General features: G+C 40.9%; 1 protein-coding gene across 14 annotated transcripts in view; it reads right to left on the reverse strand.

The window, feature by feature from the left end:
- The window catches only part of LIMCH1 (LIM and calponin homology domains 1), a 343507-nt gene that overhangs the window by 42386 nt on the left and 281065 nt on the right, over window positions 1-20056 (reverse strand). For all 14 annotated transcript variants that reach the window (XM_068543036.1, XM_068543033.1, XM_068543034.1 and 11 more), the window contains 5 exons: window positions 18441-18567; window positions 16825-16982; window positions 16210-16618; window positions 12943-13161; window positions 930-1020 (listed from right to left, as the gene is read on the reverse strand). In XM_068543036.1, the coding sequence (XP_068399137.1) occupies window positions 930-1020; window positions 12943-13161; window positions 16210-16618; window positions 16825-16982; window positions 18441-18567 (1004 nt within the window). The remainder of the gene's footprint in view (window positions 1-929; window positions 1021-12942; window positions 13162-16209; window positions 16619-16824; window positions 16983-18440; window positions 18568-20056) is intronic.

Below are 20056 nucleotides of genomic sequence, written 5' to 3' on the forward strand. Positions count from 1 at the left end.
TGAATAAGAGTCCCAGCTTACATACGAATAACACTACATGAAACAAAATGCTGACAGGAAATATGACGAGAGGTGGGTTGGATGGGTGAACATTTATAGATAATTTCTATCCAAATTTCTTTCCAAATGAGGGGCAGCCTGACTCTTCCTTTTGTATTACAATGCTCCTTTTTAACATCATGCTTTCATAATTGGAATGTGTTAAGGATTGTGTGGTTAAAATCAATATAATGCGGTGAAAATTAAGTGTTCTCGGATATACAAAGAAGAATTTGGTACAGTCTAAAGTGGGTGGAAAAGTCACCACCTGAGGGGGCATATCAGAATGTGGAGGTACAGTCTAGTTTGAAAAAGTATACGCTAAAATTTTTAGTAATGACTTTTAATTTACTTTACGATGCCATTTAAAAATAACTTGGTATTAGAAGAGGGTGAGAGGTTTTCATGTTTATCAAAAGAAAAAATGTGTTAAAAATATCGAGAAATATTACTTTAGGGAAGAGTGGGTTTCTATTCATACTCACCGTTCATATTTGTGGCATTACTTTATTCTTTCAAACTATTCATTGGGTTTACCACTTCAGCATCTATTTTTATGATATATTTTTAATCTGTCTTATCTATTGTTGTTACTGTGTGTTAAATATAACCCTCAGTTTTTAGCATTATTGATTTGGGGAAATATAACTCTTTTATGATGATGGAGATAAACTTTCAAAAAAACCAAAATGAAACAAGGTAGCAAAAAAGCATGGGTTCCTGTTTTTCTATAGCAAGATAAATCACTTGGTCAGAATTTCCCCCAGGAGTCACTAGATGGCAGCACAACCACACCAGTCACAGAGCCTCATTCACTACCTTCTATTTTCATTCTCTTTAATAAGAGTTAGCATGCTTTACCTTAAAACTAGTCTGCTATAAAAACAAACCTGATGAGGTAACTTCTGTATTCCCTTTTTCTGTTTTTTCACCATCATTCTCATCTTCTTGACTGTTTGTTTCAGTTTCTTCAGTGGTTGCCTAAAAGAAAGATATTTTTCCACTTTGAATACATTATCCCTTTGAGGGTTCTAAAAGGTAAAGGATTTCTTTCTCTTTTTTCCAGTAGTAATTTTTAGGCCAACGAGGTGAGCTGCCTATATGAATTCACTCTTTTCTATTTCCAGTGGTGAAAGGCTGGGTTTGTCGGAAGGAGACGTTCCGTGAAGGAGAACATAAGTGCTGAAGCAGAACCACCTTATGAGGGCACACAACCCCACTACCTCCCCATCTCCTCTGACTGCCTCTTTTCCCTTCCTTTCACTATCAATTTTTCAAAATCATAGTTACCACTCTCTTGCTCCCAAATGCCATTACAGTTGGCTTAGGGTCATATCACTAGTGAAAAAATTAATTTTTTCAAGTTGCAATTAACCTCTCAGTAGCTTGTCTTCAGCACAGATGCTGGTGGCTCTTAGTATTGTGCATTTTATTCTTGAAGTTCTCTCCCTTTCTGGGCTCTCAACAACTTTCTGTTACCCAACTTCTCATATTCCACCCCCCACCCCACCCCATAATTTCTGAAAGAAACTGAAGAAGACACAAAGAAATGGAAAGATATCTTGTATTCATGGATTGGAAGAATTAATATTGTTAAAATATCCCCATTACCCAAAGCAACCTACAGATTCAATGCAATCCCTATAAAAATTCCAATGGCATTTTTCACAGAAATAGAAAAAAACAACCCTAAAATTCATATGGAAATACGAAGGACCCCAAATTGCTAAAGCAATCTTGAGCAGAAGAACAAAACTGGAAGCATCACATTTCCTTATTTCAAACTATGTTACCAAGCTACATTAATCAAAACACTTTGGTACTGGCATAAAAACAGACACACAAATCAATGGAACAGAACATCCAGAAATCAACCCATACTTTTATGGTCAACTAATTTTTGACAAAGGCACCAAGAATACAAAATGGGTAAAGGATAGGCTTTTCAGTAAATGTTGTTGGGAAAACTGGATATTGACATGCAAAAGAATGAAATTGGACTCTTATCTTACACCATACACCAAAATCAATGTCTAAATGGATAAAAGACTTAAAAGTATGACTGCAAACCATAAAACTCCTAGAAGAAAACAGGGGGAAATCTCCTAGGCATTGGTCTTAGCAATGATTTCTTGGATTTGGCACCAAAAGCTCAGGCAACAAAAGCAAAAATAAACATGTGGGACTACATCAAACTGAAATGTTTCTGCACAGCAAAGGAAACAAATAACAAAATGAGAGGGAAATCTACAGAATGGGAGAAAATATCTGCAAATCATACATCCAATAAGGGATTGATATCCAAAATATAAAAGGAACTCTTACAACTCAATAGCAAAAAACATCAAATAAACCAACTTAAAAATGGGAAAAGGACCTGAATAGACATTTTCCCAAAGAAGATATACAAATGGCCAACTGAAGTCATGTATATGAAAAGATGCTCAACATCACTAATCACCAGGGAAATCAAAACTACAGTGAGATATCACCTTATACCTTTTAGGGATTGTTATTATCAAAAAGTCAAAAGAGGGACTTCCCTGGTGGTGCAGTGGTTAAGAATCCGCCTGCCAATGCAGGGGACATGGGTTCAAGCCCTGGTCCGGGAAGATCCCACATGCCGCAGAGCAACTAAGCCCGTGCGCCACAACTACTGAAGCCCACGCACCTAGAGCCTGTGCTCCGCAACAAGAGAAGGCACCGCAATGAGAAGCCTGCGCACTGCAACGAAGAGTAGCCCCCGCTCGCCGCAACTAGAGAAAGCCCGCATGCAGCAACGAAGACCCAACACAGCCAAAAAATAAATTAAAAAAAAAAAAGTCAAAAGATGACAAGTGTTGTTGAGAATGTGGAGAAAAGGGGACCACTGTACACTGATGGTGGGAATGTAAATTGGTACAGCCATTATTCAAAATAGTATGGAGTTTCACCAAAACTTTAAAATAGAACTATTATATGATCCAGCAATTCCACTTCTAGGTATATATATCCAAAGGAAATGAAACCAGTATCTCGAAGAGATATCTGTACTCCCACGTTCATTGCAGCATTATTCCCAATAGCTAAGATATGCAAACAACCTAAATGTTGATGGATGACTAAAGAAAACATGTACATATGTATATATTATTCATATATACTGATATATAAATATTACTATTATATGCACAAATATCAATATTATACACACATACACACTGGAATATTATTGAGCCTTTAAAAAGAAGAAAATCCTGTCATTTGCGACAATATGCATGAACCTGGAGAACATTATGCTGAGTGAAATAAGCCAGACACAGAAAGACAAATATTGCATGATCTCAGTTATATCTGGAATCTAAAAAATTAAAATTAAAAAATGCCAGACCCATAGTAACAGAGAGTAGAATGGTAGCTACCAGAGGCTGGAGCATGGGGGAAAAGTGAAGGGGAAAAAAAAAGTAAAATGATTGTTGCCTGGGTCTGAGGGGAGGGGGCCATGGGGAACTATTGTTTAATGGGTACAGGGTTTCAGTTTAGCAAGATGAAAAGAGTTCTGGAGATGGATGGTGGCAATGGTTGCACAACAATATGAATGTACTAAATACTACTAAACTGTACACCTAAAAATGGTTAAGATAGTAAATTTTATGTTTTACTTTACCACAATAAAAAAATGGAAAAAAATTTGTAAAAAAAATTATGTGCAAATTTTCAAAGTTAAAAAAAAAGACACAAGGAAACTTTAAGCCACTAGCCTTTCAAGCTGCTAAAGAATTTTATAACAGCATCTAGTGGCAAAGATATGCTTTTTCTTTTGGAGGATGGGGTGGTTTTGACATCTTCATAACTAGATGAGCACTTTCTAATGATGGATAACCACGTATCAATTCTGGAAGAACATAATATTAAATTAACATGCACCTCTAAAACCCTAGGAAGGAAATAAGCATCATATTTATACTACTTAATGGATTTTATAACTTTTTAATACATCAAGAAGCCTGAATTGAAGCCCTTTAAGAGACTTAATGAGTGGAAATGGTTAAATAAACCAAAGTCTCTTTTATTATAGTGAAGTTACATATATATGTTCTCTGTGTGTGTGTGTGTGTGTGTGTGTGTGTGTACACTGTTATATGAACAACTGACATGAGAGTAGCCTTTGAAGACCCACCAGCCTAGTATTACAACAGAATAAGCTGGGTTTAATAATTTAAACTGCCCCCCACACACACATAGAAATATTAATACATAGTATTTTTTGTTTTGTGATGTTAATATATAAATACTGTCAGAGATACTGATTTTTAATATATAAAATACTGTCTGAAATACTGATTTTTCGGTTTTCTCCCCAAATGGATTAGATTATGGAAAACTATCTGAGGCTGGGAAACAAATTTGCAGTTAAATATTGATGAATGATGGTCTTGAGAACACTGGTGTTTCCAGTGACCAGAAATAAATAACTACAAAAACTGAGCCAAAGCCTTCCCAGCCCAAACGTGAACAAAGAAATGGACATAGTTTATTAAATCTTAGATGCCATCAAGTTTAAGTTGTATTATTTTAGGTACTACTAAGAAAGAAAACAAACTGCCTGTTAAATAGGACACACTATTGATTATAAGACATATCCTGAAAAAAAAGACATGTTCTGATTTAGAGATGTTCAAACGTGGCAAGTGTGTCCCTTGGAATCAATGAAATAAGATAATTCATGAAGTCCTTTAGACAGAATTTTTTTAAAATTTATTTATTTTATTTATTTATTTTTGGCTGCATTGGGTCTTCGTTGCTGTGCGCAGGCTTTCCCTAGTTGTGGCGAGCAGGGGCTACTCTTTGTTGCGGTGCGTGGGCTTCTCATTGCCGTGTCTTCTCTTGTTGCAGAGCACGGGCTCTAGGCGTGCAGGCTTCAGTAGTTGTGGCACGTGGGCTCAGCAGTTGTGGCTCATGGGCTCTAGAGCACAGGCTCAGTAGTTGTGGCTCGTGGCTCTAGAGCGCAGGCTCAGTAGTTGTGGCACACGGGCTTAGGCTCCGCGGCATGTGGGATCTTCCCGGACCAGGGCTCGAACCCGTGTCCCCTGCATTGGCGGGCGGATTCTTAACCACTGCACCACCAGGGAAGCCCTAGACATAATTTATAATGCAGAAGAGACAAAGTCCTCAAGCACTACTTCAGTAAGGATGATTTTACTAGCACACCTCATTTCAGTAATATTTTACTTATGCATGGCTAATGCAGAACTTCGATTTTCAAGAATACTCATGTTTCTGGATGCATTTCTATGTGGCTTAACACTCAAATACTGAACTCCCAGATGACCCAATTTATCTTCCCTTAAAATTATGTTTTAAAGGTTATACACTGTTGTCACTGTAGCCATGGTCAATATTTACTAGATTTCCCACATGTCAGCACTTGATGTGGATTATCTTCCTTAGTCCTCAGAGCAAGCTTGTAAAGTATGCACCAATATGATTCCCTTTATACAGGTGAGGAAGCTGAGGCCCAGGAGGCTAAGTGACTTACCCAGAGTCACACTGCTAGTAGGTAGGGGAGGTAGGAACCCTGACCTGTGCTGGTAACCTCAATGCTCCATCATCTGGACTTGGAGTCACACCCACTGCCAACTTCTCCCCAGGTATTTAAAGGTTTTGACCCATAAGATGCAATCCAGAACCTGAGTGCCCCAAGTTTATTGCTGAAATGATTCAAACTGCCATTTCCATGTCCTTTCCTTCTCATCCATTCTACCTCATCCTTTCCATTCTACCTCTCATCCATTTATTATGCAAAAGATGAGAACTCTCCGGGATCTCTCGGGACAGGGGGCAAGTTAGCCAAGTCTCCAATTCCCAGGGCAGCTTGAGACCAGACCACCCCCGGCCATCACCCCATCTTGGGGCTTTTGATCCAGTCCAGGTTCTGAGGGGGGCAGGGACCCAGCATGGTATCTGACATAGAACCAACATGTAACCCATGATAGGGAAGCAAATGTTAGATGCATTATTTATGAAATTTATACTGTCAAGCTTAGTTTAAATGCATACTAGTCATCAAAATCAAGCTATTACTAACAAAATATTCAGGATAAATTATGAGAAAAAGCAAGTTACAACACAATTTGAATAACATGAGCCCCCCCCAAAATATTTTATATACACTGAGAAAAAGAGAAGGATGCACATTTAAAAAAATCTTAATTTCTGAGTGGCTGGAATAATAACTAGTTTATATTTTTTTATGGTTTTCTATATTCTGCTATATATATATAGACTATATATAATCAAGGGAAATCCCAAAGCCAGTTTAATTAACTTCTGCCTGATACTCCATTCTGAAGTCTTGTTACTTTTGTACTCACATCATTACTTCAAAGGAAATGAGTTCAAAATTGGCAGTTTTAACCAGTGCTGATGGACTCAGAGATTTGCCTGAAACAAACCTGTCTTGCTGGAAAATGTGTTTTATGGCCCACACTTTCCTGTGGTTACAGCTGAAAAGAGGAGAAGCCTTCCCTTCTCCAACTGGTAATACTGTCTCAAGAATGAAAATAAAAACAGATCCCTGGACATGAATGAATGAGAGCACAGAAAGGTTACAGGGGCCTAAGCCGGGAATTGGCGTCCCCTTGACTAAGAACACCATCCAAACTGGCCCTGGTGCCAGACCGAGCCCTGAGGCCACAGGTGGGAGGTGGCAGTTTCCTGGCTTGAGAGGGACATGGTCTAGCCACAGATCTACCTGGCTTTGGGCTGCTCATTTTAACAAGAACTTTACTGGTGAACCAGCCCAGAGAGCGTCTCTGTGGAATGAATTGGAAATATGAAGCAGGAGAGGAGAAATGGTCCTGAGACCCAGGGTCTGAGTGGCCCTGTTTCTAGGACAGAGGAGGTATGAAGGCTTGGACTGATCATTTAACCTCTACGGGTTGGAAGGTGTGATGTCCAAGGTCCTTACCTAAGCTGCTATTCGGTGACTCTGACTGATTTTCCAGCTCCAGTCCTGAAGAACTTATCTGGACGCAAGCCTGGAAAATCAGTCTATTTATGTCTTGGCACCAGGACCCAGGTGCCACATATGCCATGCATGTGTTTCCCTTTTTGCTTTTATATCACCAAATATCTATTTTCACTGGATGAAAGAGGATCTACGTGGCGAATCAGCCTTTCCATTCCTTAAACGTTTTCTTTTTGCCTTAAACTTCTCCAACTAACAACGCGTGGGTCTGACCCAGGTCAGATGGGCTAGGTTTGATTTTTTTATTGTTCCTCATGTATACTATCTTGAAGTCTGTAAACGTTTTCATATCTAAATATCTTTAATGACTTAGTAAGAGTATTAAATTTAATGCTCTTGCAACTACTTCTGGATGGAGTAAAACAGTTTCTAGAGAAATGTCTGTTGACATTTGACATCTAAAAGGAATCTGCAGTTGGTCACAGTTGTAAGGAAAACAGCACCTACTCAAATGCCTTCACCCTGCTCTCACTGCAAAATGAAATGTTTCAAGAAAGATCTGATTGTCTGTTTTCCTGGATCAGAAAACATTAGTGAAGTACTGAATTTTCAAGAGGAAGGCCTAGAGCTTTGTCAAGGTGGAAATATCTTGTTACTTAGTTTGAGAAACGCAGATGAAGTTGTTTAGATACCTCAGAGCTGAGTTTGGCCGTTGGTCCATGAGGGAGAATTGCCACAGACCTGGTGGGAGGGTGCCGCCAGTGCGGAGGGCATGCAGGACATCGGTTGGGATGAGCTGGCAAGAGGGTGCTGACAGGAGGTCAACGGGTGAGAGTCCTGGGGGTTTAGGTGGCAGAGGGAAGCCAGACTTGGGAAAGAGTGAATAATAGGAGAACCAAAACGAGCTGCTGGAAGAAGCATGTGAGCATCTGCAAGGGCAATCGTCTTCTGGAAAAAGCTGTTCATGTCTGCTGCTTTCCTAGAGAATTACAGCTGGAGCTAGTGACAGGCTGAGTTGGAAGACGACGTGGAATTCATCTCATTTGTTTGAAATTCACATCTGTTCAAGATGGTGATTTTGATGACCTTACTTTAACCTAAAAAACTTTGCACCTATCACCCTTCCAGGCTTCTGAAAAATATATGGTAACTTTCTTTCTCCCATTGGTTGAATGACAATGTTAAAACTAACTTAGGGGCACCTCTATGAGTCACTGTGACATCATGCTAAATGCTCTATACATATGAATTCTCACGATAACCATCAGATGCCTATACTATTATTATCCTTATTTTAAATACAAACTGAGGCTCAGGGGGGGTTTGACCTTTGACCTAGTGCATGGGGTACTTTAGGTATTTTAGGAAAGGGTCATTTTTGGCAACAACGAGGCAGGAAGAGATTCAAAGACAAGTATAGCTCAGAGTGGATCAAGAAAACACTAGACTATCTTGAAGGGAGACATTTCTCTGTAGGTCACTAAACAGGATAAATTAGTCCTTAGATAAAAAGACCTTCCAAATTCTTTTCCAATCTTGGATTCTACAAGTCTAGTATTTGTGCTATGATATGATTTTCTTACAGAAGCCAATATTTTAAAATGCAAACAAAAGTGAGTGTTAGATTTCTACTGGGAAATATCTCAAGGATAACTGGGAGGGGCCATGGGAGCCCCGATCCCTCTGGTTGGAGTGTATGGCATCTAGTCACCCTCGTCACCTCTTAGCCCTGTGATCCCCTCTTGGGGTCTTTGCTTCCGCTAGTCGCAACATGTGGAACAGCTTGCTTCCCCCCTCCATTCCAATGCAAATCCTACAAGTTTCAAAATCAACGTCTCACATAAAACCTTCCCAACTAGACTAACTCCAGCCTACAATGATCTTACCTGTTCCTTGCCATTTTATGTCCCTCAAGGCTTCTAACCCTGTTTTCTAGCACTTAATTAAATATTATTTTATATACTTTGCTAGTTGCTTTATGAAAATTGTTCTCATAGCAAGTTTATGCGTTTCTTTTTCAATTTCAAAAATGGGCCATAGAGTAGGTCATTTATTCATGCTTATCAGGTAACAGACAACCATCGGCACAACTGCTATCATGATCTCATTACCTTAAAGGTGATTCAATTGAGGATGATCTGGAGCTTGTTGGTCTCAATAGATATAACCAGAGTATTAAAAATTAATAACAAGCCAAACTTAATTTAGGATCTATTTCTAAAGTAAGAGTTGATGGTCCCAAGAGTTTCTAATGAGAAAGATGAGGTAGAAGGAAACTGAAGACATGACGTCATACGCAAAAGTGGTCATGCTGACCCAAGAGGCTGACCCTCCAACCTCACACCCCGTGGCCCATTGCAGCGTGGTGCCCACCCTTCTCTGCCGCTCGGCCTCTTCGTCTGAATTAATGCTCCTGCCTACTGGTCCTGTGCCCTTTGAATAGTTCCAGCTCACCCTGAAGGAACTGTGACATTTTAGTGGTGGGTGAGGCTACTCCTTTGTAAAAAGTATATCTGTTGGGAATGCAGTTTTGGGAAGAAAGACACTATTTAAAAAGAAGAACACTATTCCTTTGACAGCCCCACAGAATGGGGCAAATGAATTAGAAACAGCAGATCAAGCGCAAGCTGGTAAAAAGGCCTGGGAGGCTGTTGAGTGCAGCCTCCTGTTTTAAGCTGGTCACCATATTTTGCCATGACCAATGAATTCTACCGTTTCAATGGGAATATACTGGCTGAAACACAGTCAAGAAATGCTTTTCTTGGAACATGGAGAAGGAAGTAAAACGAGGAGTAGGTTTAAAAATGGCTCTTAGGAGATTTCCCGGTGGCGCAGTGGTTAAGAATCCACCTGCCAATTCAGGGGACACGGGTTCGAGCCCTGGTCCGGGAAGATCCCACATGCCGTGGAGCAACTCAGCCCGTGCGCCACAACTTCGCTCACCACAACTAGAGAAAGCCCACGTGCATCGAAGACACAACACAGCCAAAAACAAATAAATTAATTAATTAATTAATGAAAAGAAAATGGCTCTTAGGATAACACATTCTAAATGGAAAACTTTTGGTGTCATAAGTCGTAAGCGAGTATGAAGAGTGTTTTAGCCAAAATTTCATGAAGTGCAGCTAACAACTTGGCTCGAAGTCTGATACATACAGGTAGTTATCCACCCAGAAAATAACGTAGTAGCCCCTGACATGGTTAATTCAAGAGCCTAAAGTACTAGACATGAGGTAAATAAATGCTATGACCTCTTCAGAACCATTAGGGTTTATTGAACTAGAAATCACTCCTAACTAGGCAGTTTTTTCCAGAGTAAGGGACTCCCAGGCTCTTCCATGAGATTAGACCTCAGGCTGCCCAGGATCAGGATGGTTTCCAGAAAAAAGTCCACAAGGTCACCTTTTGATTAGGGCTTTCCTTGTTATACCGTATAAACTTCTGAAATAACATGATTTCTTTCAGATCATCTAATTTTGCCTCTCTTGAAACAAGATACTTTTGGGGCAATGTAACTAATGTGACATCTTTCAATCCATCTTCTCTTTGCCATTAGAGAGTGTAGCAGTACAACTACTGTTAAAGTGGAAAATGCCTGGCAGTAAGAGACAATAGGCTATTTTCTTTTTATGTTGCTCATTGTAAAAATAAGAAAATTAGTAATTATTGAGAATGAGTATTTTTTAAGGGAGGTTTAGTAAAACCCCAAAACAAACAAATAAAACCCCCTTTTCTTCTGTTTACGATTCCATATAGGATTGATAAAGCTTTTTCCCCAAAGGGTTAGAAGCTTCGAACAAGAGAGATTAAATAGTTGGTGTGGGAAGTTTAGACTTTATACCATCTGGTCTCTTTACTTATTCCTTTAACTTCTGCTGGTAAAAAAATCTATTCCGCCAAGGGTAGTGTTCCCCCCAGATTCAAACAACAAAATGGTCAGAGGGCAGCAGTAAAGGTAGAGAACGGACACGTGCCTGATAACAGAGCCCTTAGGATTTGTTCTTGGAATTAATCTACTGGGCCTGACTAAGCCCTGTGTACCTCTGCTATGGGACCAGTGTGGCTCCTACACTGTTGCTTCTCCAAAGTACAGGGACAAAGAACTGTGCTCAACAGTATGTGCAAAGGGCCTGTGGCCTGATAGACAGAGTAACCAGATTGAATCATGGAAAGGTATTTATGAAGGGAACTTAGGAAACACTCATCATTAAGTACGGCAAAAGAAAAATAAGAACAGAATTACTAACTGTCCCAGAAAAGCAATCCTACCACTGCAATGTCTAATTAACTGGGGGAACTTCTCATTTAAATTTAAGAGCATAAGTTCATCTTGACTCTACCAGTAAAGTTCCTACACTCTTAGCAGAACTCAGTCTTCCATCTCACGATAACTCGTAAGAACTCTTCAGAGGTGGTAACATTTATGCAAATGAAAAGTAGAATTAAATTCCAGGTTGAGGGATTCAGCCTGTGCCTTGATCACAAAACTTTTCTCCTAGAGACCAGCAAACATGTTACCATGGTGAGGAAGTTATTTTGGTCTATTCCACTTTGAATCTCTTTCTAGGGCTTGAGCACTGCAAGGAAGAATTAAATCCTCTCAACTCCTCTGCGAACACATATTTTATTCTTCAAAAGACAAATCCTGGAGATAAGAAAAATAATATCTAGTCCTCTGGATGGGTTTAGCTAGCTGGGTCATTTAACTTAGCCCTGGAGCTGGAAGACAAGTTTCCCTCTGGACCAAACTTTTCTAGGTGCTGGGGGAAAAAATCTTGACAGTTTCCCCCATCCTTTATAATTCCAACCCAAACACTATAAATTAAAACCGCAGAAATCAGCCTCTGGTGAGAACAGATAAGGCTGAACAGAGTCCGATTCTACCCCAAAAGCCGGCCCGTATCTGTGGTACTGACAGCTGGGGTTTGATCAGCATAACCAGCACGAACCCTGGTGAGAGATCTAAGAAAAAGTGTAATCTTCTTGATGACGTTTTATACTCCAAATAAGCAAATCTAATGTTATTTTGAGTTCTCTCTTCTGCTATTCTTGAATTACCCTACATTTTTCAGCTTGGCCATTCAATAGTACTTCTAATTACACTGGGTTTCAGGGGCTAAACCAATAAAAAAATTAATTTGATTTTTAATGAGTTTTTTAAAACTAATAAGAAAGATACCCTTTTATACATATTGTCAAGGATGGAAAGTCAGGTTCTGGTGGCACCAGTTATTTTCAAATTATTTTAACAAGTCTGATGGGGTCCTGAATAAACAGAAATGAAGGTATTTCAGAGATTTATTTCTTTTTCTATAACACTAGACACCAATCACAGGGGGACAAGAAAAAGGTTTTTACTCATAACACATGACAACTTCTGTTATATTCCTCTGTTAGGGCTGAACTGTGTCCTCCCTCATATTTATATGTGGAAGTCCTAACCTCAATTACCTCAGAATGTGACCTTATTTGGAAACAGGATTTTTGCAGATGTAATTAAATTAAGATGAGGTCATACTGGAGTGGAGTAGGTCCCTAATCCAGTATGACTTGTGTCCTTATAAAAAGGGGAGATTTGGACACAGACAACACACAGGGAGAGTGTCATGTGAACATGAAGGCAGAGATCAGGGTGGTGCATCTACAAGGCAGAGAACGCCAAAGACTGCCAGCAAACCACCAGAAGCCAGGACCAGATTCTCCCTCATAGACACCAGAAGGAACCAACCCTGCCAACACCTTGACTTTGGACTTCCAGCCAGCAGGACTATGAGACAATTAATATCTGTTGTGTAAGCCACTCAGTTTGTGTCACTTCATTATGGCAGCCTTAGCAAACTAATACACCTTCCTAGAAAGAAATGATCATTATCAAGACCTACTTATCTTTTTTAAAATAGATTCTTTCACATTGAAATTATCCCGAAGAGGAAAAAAAAAAGTTTGCTTCTTACCGTCAGCTCTTGGGGAAGAGAACTTGGCTTCTTTATGTTGATCTCAATGCTACTGTTGTCTTGTTTCAGCTCCATGGGGGACCCATGCACTCTGGCCACACCTTCAAACATCTGGGATTTGGTCAACGAGGGGGCAAGTGCCACCGTGGGACACTCTCTTTCCTTTTCCTCCTCGTCAACGTGAACCGTCTCTCCATTCATGGTGACTTTCCCATCTACCTGTAAAAACCGGAATGAACAAGAACATGCTATTCCCCAGCAAAAGACTATAACAAAATAACACGTTCAGAATCACCTTAAATCATTAGCATTTAATAATCATAGTCTAACAAAGAATAAGGTCTTTTATATGCTTCGGTCAGTTCTAGAAACTAGGGCTCCTCTAAATGCCATCTTTGAAGGCTTCTTTAAAAGGTGGTCTGCCTTCTCAGGCTGCTTCATGTTAGAATAGATATCATGTTCACCTTACTGTGGGTCTGTTTTTATTTTGCAGTATAGAAAATCAAGGGCATATTTGGGTTCCAGTAATTTTTCATTTACTTTCTGACTGCTAATCCACAACTTTGAGATTTTTTTTTTTTCTGATTAGCGTATTAAATTAGGCGGAGCTCATCTTAGATCAGGAATATTTCACAGGTTATTCTGTCATGGTCAGGAGCAATGGGGACTTTTTGGAAGCTATCATGGAGGGCACGGAACCTGGTGCTATGCTATGTGACAGTAAATTCCTATTTCTAGTTAACCTGACCATTCCAGTTTCTTCAAGAAAAAGAGGCCACGCACATTAAAATATTTTTGTTTTGCACCCATGTCTAGGGAGGGTGGTGGGAGCGAGAAAGAAGGAGTGAGAGTGGTTAGTCTGGCTTATTAAAAGGCATCTAGAAATCTCTGTCTTAAGGTCTGACAGTATGTAGCGTGGTCCTGAAAAGAAGCTCTGCAGTGAGACGGCCTCAGAGTGAGTCCTGGCTCTATTGCTTAACAGCCATGTAATCTTCAACCTCGGTTTCCTCACCTTTATGATAACAGTATTCCTTAATGATGCTGTTATGGTGATTTTACGGATTAATATATGCACAGAATTTAGAACAGTATCTGACACATTGTAAGTACGTAAATATTAGCTATTCTTACTAAACCTTCTAAAATCTTTTAAAAGGAATAATAGAAGGGCAGATGCTAGTTATAGTTTATTTACCCTAAGTCAGTGGCTTGTATATCTATTGTCTGTGATCCATGAAGTTGAAATCACAACTGAACGCACACACGTAAAGATAACTGAAACGAAGTTTTGCAAAATAATATTTACCTTTTTTTATGTGTGATGCACTAGGCTGTGTTTTAAACATTGTATTCTATTCTACCTCCTTTTTTTTTTAAAAAAAGAATGCTGATTCCAAACCACTAAATTGATTTCATAACCTAGCAACAGGTGGCAACTCTGTTTGAAAATACTGCCTTAAACCATTTTACTTGCTCTTCCTTTACTCTTAAATCTGTTGTACTAAGAAACTGAGCCTGTATTCCCTGTCTGCCGTGCCCACCTCCTCCCCACAAGAAAACACACACACCCCTTAGCTTCAGTTCTGGCATTATCTGGCAACAACTGTTCCATTTACATACTACCATACACGTGGGTCCACCCACTCAATGGTGGGGCTGTGAACAGGGTTGACAGCCATCAAGACCTGTGATGAGTTGAGGGCTCATTGGTGAGCCCCAGCTCTAAAAGGATCTCTATCCAGTTCCTCAATCCACCTCTCCTGAGGCCTCCACACTGTCTTGCCACAATGGCAAGGGACTGGCTTTTCTCAGGGCCAAAGTCTTGCCATGAAGTCATCTATCCTAATTCTTCTGTTTAAATGATCACATTGTGCTGTTTATATTAAGGATAGGAAGTGGACATCTGGATTAATTGATCAGCTGCCTTAGATACCAACTTAAATAAGTGTATTCCCTATCCCTGTGCTGGGCCACCTCAACACCAAACCTTCCTTCATGAAATCTCAGACAGTGCATCACCGTGGGCCCTAGGTGAAGGACAGCTGCTGAGGTCCTTAGGTGGCCTGCCGAGCACATATGATCACGTGTGTATCTGTGTGTGCACGAGTCTGCATGATGAGTAGCCCTAGGTGAAGGACAGCTGCTGAGGTACTTAGGTGGCCTAATACAATAAACAGTTGCTGAGTGCCTAGGCACCTATGCCAGGCTCTCAGGATGAAGCTATGAACAACAAAGACACAGCCCCTGCCCTTCGAGGGATAAACATCTAAATTCAACCCAGATGAGACAGCCAGGACATTTTTCTTTTGCTTCATCAAAGCCTAAGGCACAGATTTCGAAGATACATTCAGAGTTATCTAAGCAAAAGTCAGAAAGTGTGGTTTGGTTCCCTCTGAAATTCAATAGGAAGATACATGGCACCCCACTGCTCAATTAGTTTAGTTTAGTAAACTTTCTTTACAGTCACATGTCCGTGTCTGCTACTGATGAATTCCACCTGTCTTCTATTATGAACCCATGTGGTGTGCAGGGACAATCAGAACTGATTTTTCTTTATAGTCAACATAGCTTGAGACAAAGGATGAGCACTTCCTCCTGATGTGAGGGAAAATACTAGGATGTGAGGAAGAAAAACGACGTTTGACTGTCATAGATTCTTTGGTTCTGGTACATCACTTTACACATTCATTGGCAACCCCTCCAGCCCCCAAAACAAGAGTTTCTTCCCACTTAAAAAATAAAAAAAATCTGTCTCATCTGAGGACCAAGTACATCCCATGTATTCCTTGTATTATTATTTTTTTGTATTGTAGCATCTTTTTAGATGTCAGTTCCTTCCTAAAAGAGAGGTAGCTGTATATACTTCTATTTAAGCCAAAGGCAATCAAAATTTTGTTTTGAGGAATTTGCAATACCTCCAGATAGCTGGAGATACCTAGGGTGCTGCTAAATTAGGGTTTGTTATGACTACTATAGAGAGACCATGCCATCATATCAAACTATGAAACAGACATTGCTCACCGAGATGACTCAACCACCAATCTCACTGAAGCCCATCAGTGTTAAAAACAGGAATTGAGGGGAATCATCTATCCCTTAACTATTTGCAAACCAAATCTCAGAGACACATAAACTTCACAATCGTACATGTTAACACATTTTGCTTTTGTTTGATAAAAACAATTGCATCTTCCTGAGGCAAGATGCTTCCTTCCAGTGATTACCTGGGGTTCAGTTTTGGTTCTACCCTTAAGGAACTCATCCTACCTTGAAGGTCTTCAGGACCTCTTGAGAGTTTTTGGGCTGGGAGTAAGGCTTGGGTGTCAGCATAGGCACTGCTTTGGGAGTGACAGTTTTGCTTGGAGACCCACTGCCTGCTGACATGCTGGCATCCAGTACACTGGTACGAGCGATGGTGGTTTCCACAGTGGCAGTGAATTTGGGTGGAGACAGTGACTGTTGCCGCAGGTATTTCATGGGGTTGGGGTCATTCAGGAAGGAGGATAAGTTTGGCTCTGTTGAATGGCTTCTTTCCAGAATTTTTGGCATCTCCAAGCGTTCAAGAACAGCTTCGCTGATGGTGAACCTCTCGATGTACTGTTGAAGGATCCCTTCCGCCTCCTCCTGGGACCGTGCATTCTTGTATGCCTCATGCAACTCCCTCTCTCTCCTCTCCCTAAAGGATGGGCATGGGAGGGGAAGCAAGAACAAAGGCAACAGTCACAGGAATTGCAAAGCAGACCTTGGTAGAGCTGAAGGAAAGTATACAGACAGGAAGTATAATATTGGTGTCAGAGCCGTCGTGATAACCAACAATTTTTAGGAAAAGCACATCTAGATAATACGGTACATTCAACAAGAACAACCACAGAAAGAACCCACTTTTCTTCGACAATTTCTCTGTAGGTTTTGATGCTTTTCCTTCGTTCACTTGTCCCATCCTCTCCAGCCAGTAACTTCTCCATTTTTTTCCTTTCTTCCTCTTTCTTGATTAAGTCCTGAGAAGCACTTCTTCTACGGCTCTTCCAACGAGCCAGGTCCTGCAGGGGTGGGGGAGGGAGACAGAACAGTTTTCTTCAGGCTTGCACATAATTCCATTTCTACTCTTCAGGGTTGAGTAAGCACTGACTACCGGCCAGGCTAAGACATTCCTGTACATCCAATGTAAGTCTGGTTGGAACAGGACTACCTCGAAGGCAGGAACCCTTCAGAAATATCTACATTATCCATAGCAGGGCAGCGCATTTATTTAAACATGGTAATGTAAAATTTGTGATCAAATTCCATGTCAGTTGCCAAATTTTAAAGTATTGCCTCAGAGGGTATTGTAAGAAACTTCATTTCTTGTTATTTATGACCTCTGCATTGTGAATGGACTCGCTGACAACAGAATAGTAGGAATTAACCACAGACCTACAATTCCCTCAGGGAAGGAAGAAAAGACAGAAAAAAAAATTGGCTTTGGGGTCTTACAGAACCAACAATTCTGTATGTGTTAAGTCATCTGAACCTCACCACAAATCCTATGGGCAGTTAGAGCATAATGTTGAAGACTTAGGATTCTGGAGTCAGACGGGTGGGAGTGCGGCTGTGGGAAACAATCCTAGCTCTATCTCCTCCACGCTTTGGAAACTCAGGCACGTTTCTTAGCCTCCCTGCACCTCAGTTTCCTCATCTCTAAAATAGAAATGATAATAATACCTACTCTTACAAGCCTGTTGTGAGGGTTAAATGAGGTAGTGCACATAAGGTGCCAGGCACAGACAAAATTATTACCACATTTTATCAGCTTTAGAAAAGTTAACTTTTTTGACTCAAGGTAGAGTCAAATCTGCAGTAGCCACCTCAGAGTGCTCTGTGAGGATGAAGTAATCCACTCTCCCTCCTCTCATCCCTATCTTCAGGCTTCTCCCCTGCCCTGGCTCTTTGCTCTTAGCACACAGATGATCCCAAGGCCCCCATCAGGCCCTGGAGCCTTCCTTACTGGTTATAATCCTGGCTCTCTTGCTCACTAGCTGTGTGACTTTGGACAAGTTACTTAGCTGTTCTGGGACTCATCTGTAGAACTGAGGACAATAATAGTTGCTAGCTCATTGAATTACTGAGAGGATTAAAGAATGATTACATGCAAGGTACTTAGAATAGTACCTGTTACTGGTACGCTTTCAATGTTGGCAATTATCATTGTCATCATCATCATTATCATCGGTTCCAAACATATAGTCTCAAAAGACAGTCCCTCCTCAATTCTGCATCCCATGCCAGTTGCCTCCCTTCTGCTCCCCTCTTTATTGTGGCCAAACTTCAGCAAGGGTACTTTCCCTAATGCCCACAAGGACTGTGTCACCGTTTGAAGCCCTCGAGGGGCCCCCTTCCTCTGCATGGCTTTCCAGCTCAAGTCTGACTTTCCAGCCCCGCCTGATTTTCTGCTCCAAAGGGTCTCTAGCCCAGCGGGCAGACCAGTCTCCCCGCTGCCCACGGCCCTGGACAGCACTCACGTCTTGCCATTTGTCATCCTCTTCCCGCAGCTGGTTGTTTATCAGCTGCAGCTGCTCCTGGCGGGCCCTGCTGTGCGGCTGCACCTTGGCCTCCTCCTCACACCGCATGTCAAACATACTCGTGCTCCTGCGTGGGGAGAGAGCAGACGACAGTGCACAGGGATCAGAGCTCCTCAAGTCTCCGCGCACTTGCAGCGTCCCGCCGCGTCGGGGCGCTACCGCGTTTGGAAAACCTGCCCCCTTCCCTCCGCAGCTTAAGGCAGCAGCGTGATCTGCAGTTTATTCATCCCTCGGCCGGCAGCAGCGGGCATGCTAGCAGCCTCACCTCTTCTCCTCTTGCGGCAAAAAGCGAAAATGTGACCATCTTTGTCTTCAGTGATGGCAGAATCAGGCCAATCTAATTTTATATGTAGGGGTCAATATATGTTTAAAGTAAAGGGCTAGAAAAAGGTACTTGAAGCTCTGGGCTCGTCTCACTTGTATTAGAAAGTAAAATGAAGAGAGTTAAAATGTATAACTTGGGGAGAATTTATAGGGAGGGAGAGTGGCGTCCCCTGAAGTGAAACTTAATTGCAGTAGATGCTTCTTTGGGTAAAGAGCTGGCTTAAATGCTTTCTCTGCTGAGGCAATTTCTCCATTTTCAAAAAGAAAAAAAATATATCATACAGCTTCAAGTCTAAGGCACCACCTTTTCCTGTTGTATTTTCTGAATTTTGGTTGCATCCAGCAGCTATGCATTAATGATACATACGTTTGATGTGGTTTATTTCTATGTCCTGTAAAACTGTCTGTAAATTGATAGTGCGTTGATGGCATCTTGGAAGCAAGAAAATATTTTATGGTAAGATCAAAGGATAAAATACATAAATCAGTATATACTTTGTATCCTAAAATTCTCACAATGATTTCACTTTATTTTTTGTCAGGATACCTCTGAATTTACTCTTTTTAAAAGCAAAAGGATTGGGAAGGCAATTTTTAAAAAGCTTTAGGCTGTTCATATAATTGATATATTCTGTAGGAGCTTATTAAATGTTGGGCAAGACCATAGGGGCTTTTCTGCGATGCTTATGTAGACCTTTGCTACAACGAAAGCTGAAGCAGCAAGATGAAAATAGAAATAAAAGCCAAAGCAAAATCTTCCCTTTTTTTCCTCTCAAAGAAATGACTAGCTCCGGAAACCAAATGGATTACAGAGCACTCAAATCAAGTGGAGGGCTGCTTAAGAACAGAAGACTGATAGTCCATTTTTGAAGCCAGCTTAACACAAAGAAAAAGAAAAGCCATGCATTGAGACACCAATGCGTTCCAGACATCATCCGTGATGTCCAAAATAGTCACCCCCATGGCCAGACAATGCACACCAGCAGCATCACTGGATGCTGGTGGGTTCCTTAGCAGGCAGCTCTCTGGAAGGAGAAGATGACCCCAAAGCAATGGCTGCCCACGTTCATTTCGGTCCACTCAAATGAACTTGCATGGATGTGCGGGTGCCTCTCCCCTCTCTCTGAATGTTGCACCATTTGAGTCTGACCTAAGAGAGCTAAAACTGAAGACTGCACTTGTAATCTGTTTTCCCCAAGAGTAGTCTAATAATCTGCGCCAAGGGACTTTCT

This window comes from Eschrichtius robustus, chromosome 4, assembly GCF_028021215.1.
Source record: "Eschrichtius robustus isolate mEscRob2 chromosome 4, mEscRob2.pri, whole genome shotgun sequence".
Lineage (NCBI taxonomy): Eukaryota > Metazoa > Chordata > Mammalia > Artiodactyla > Eschrichtiidae > Eschrichtius > Eschrichtius robustus.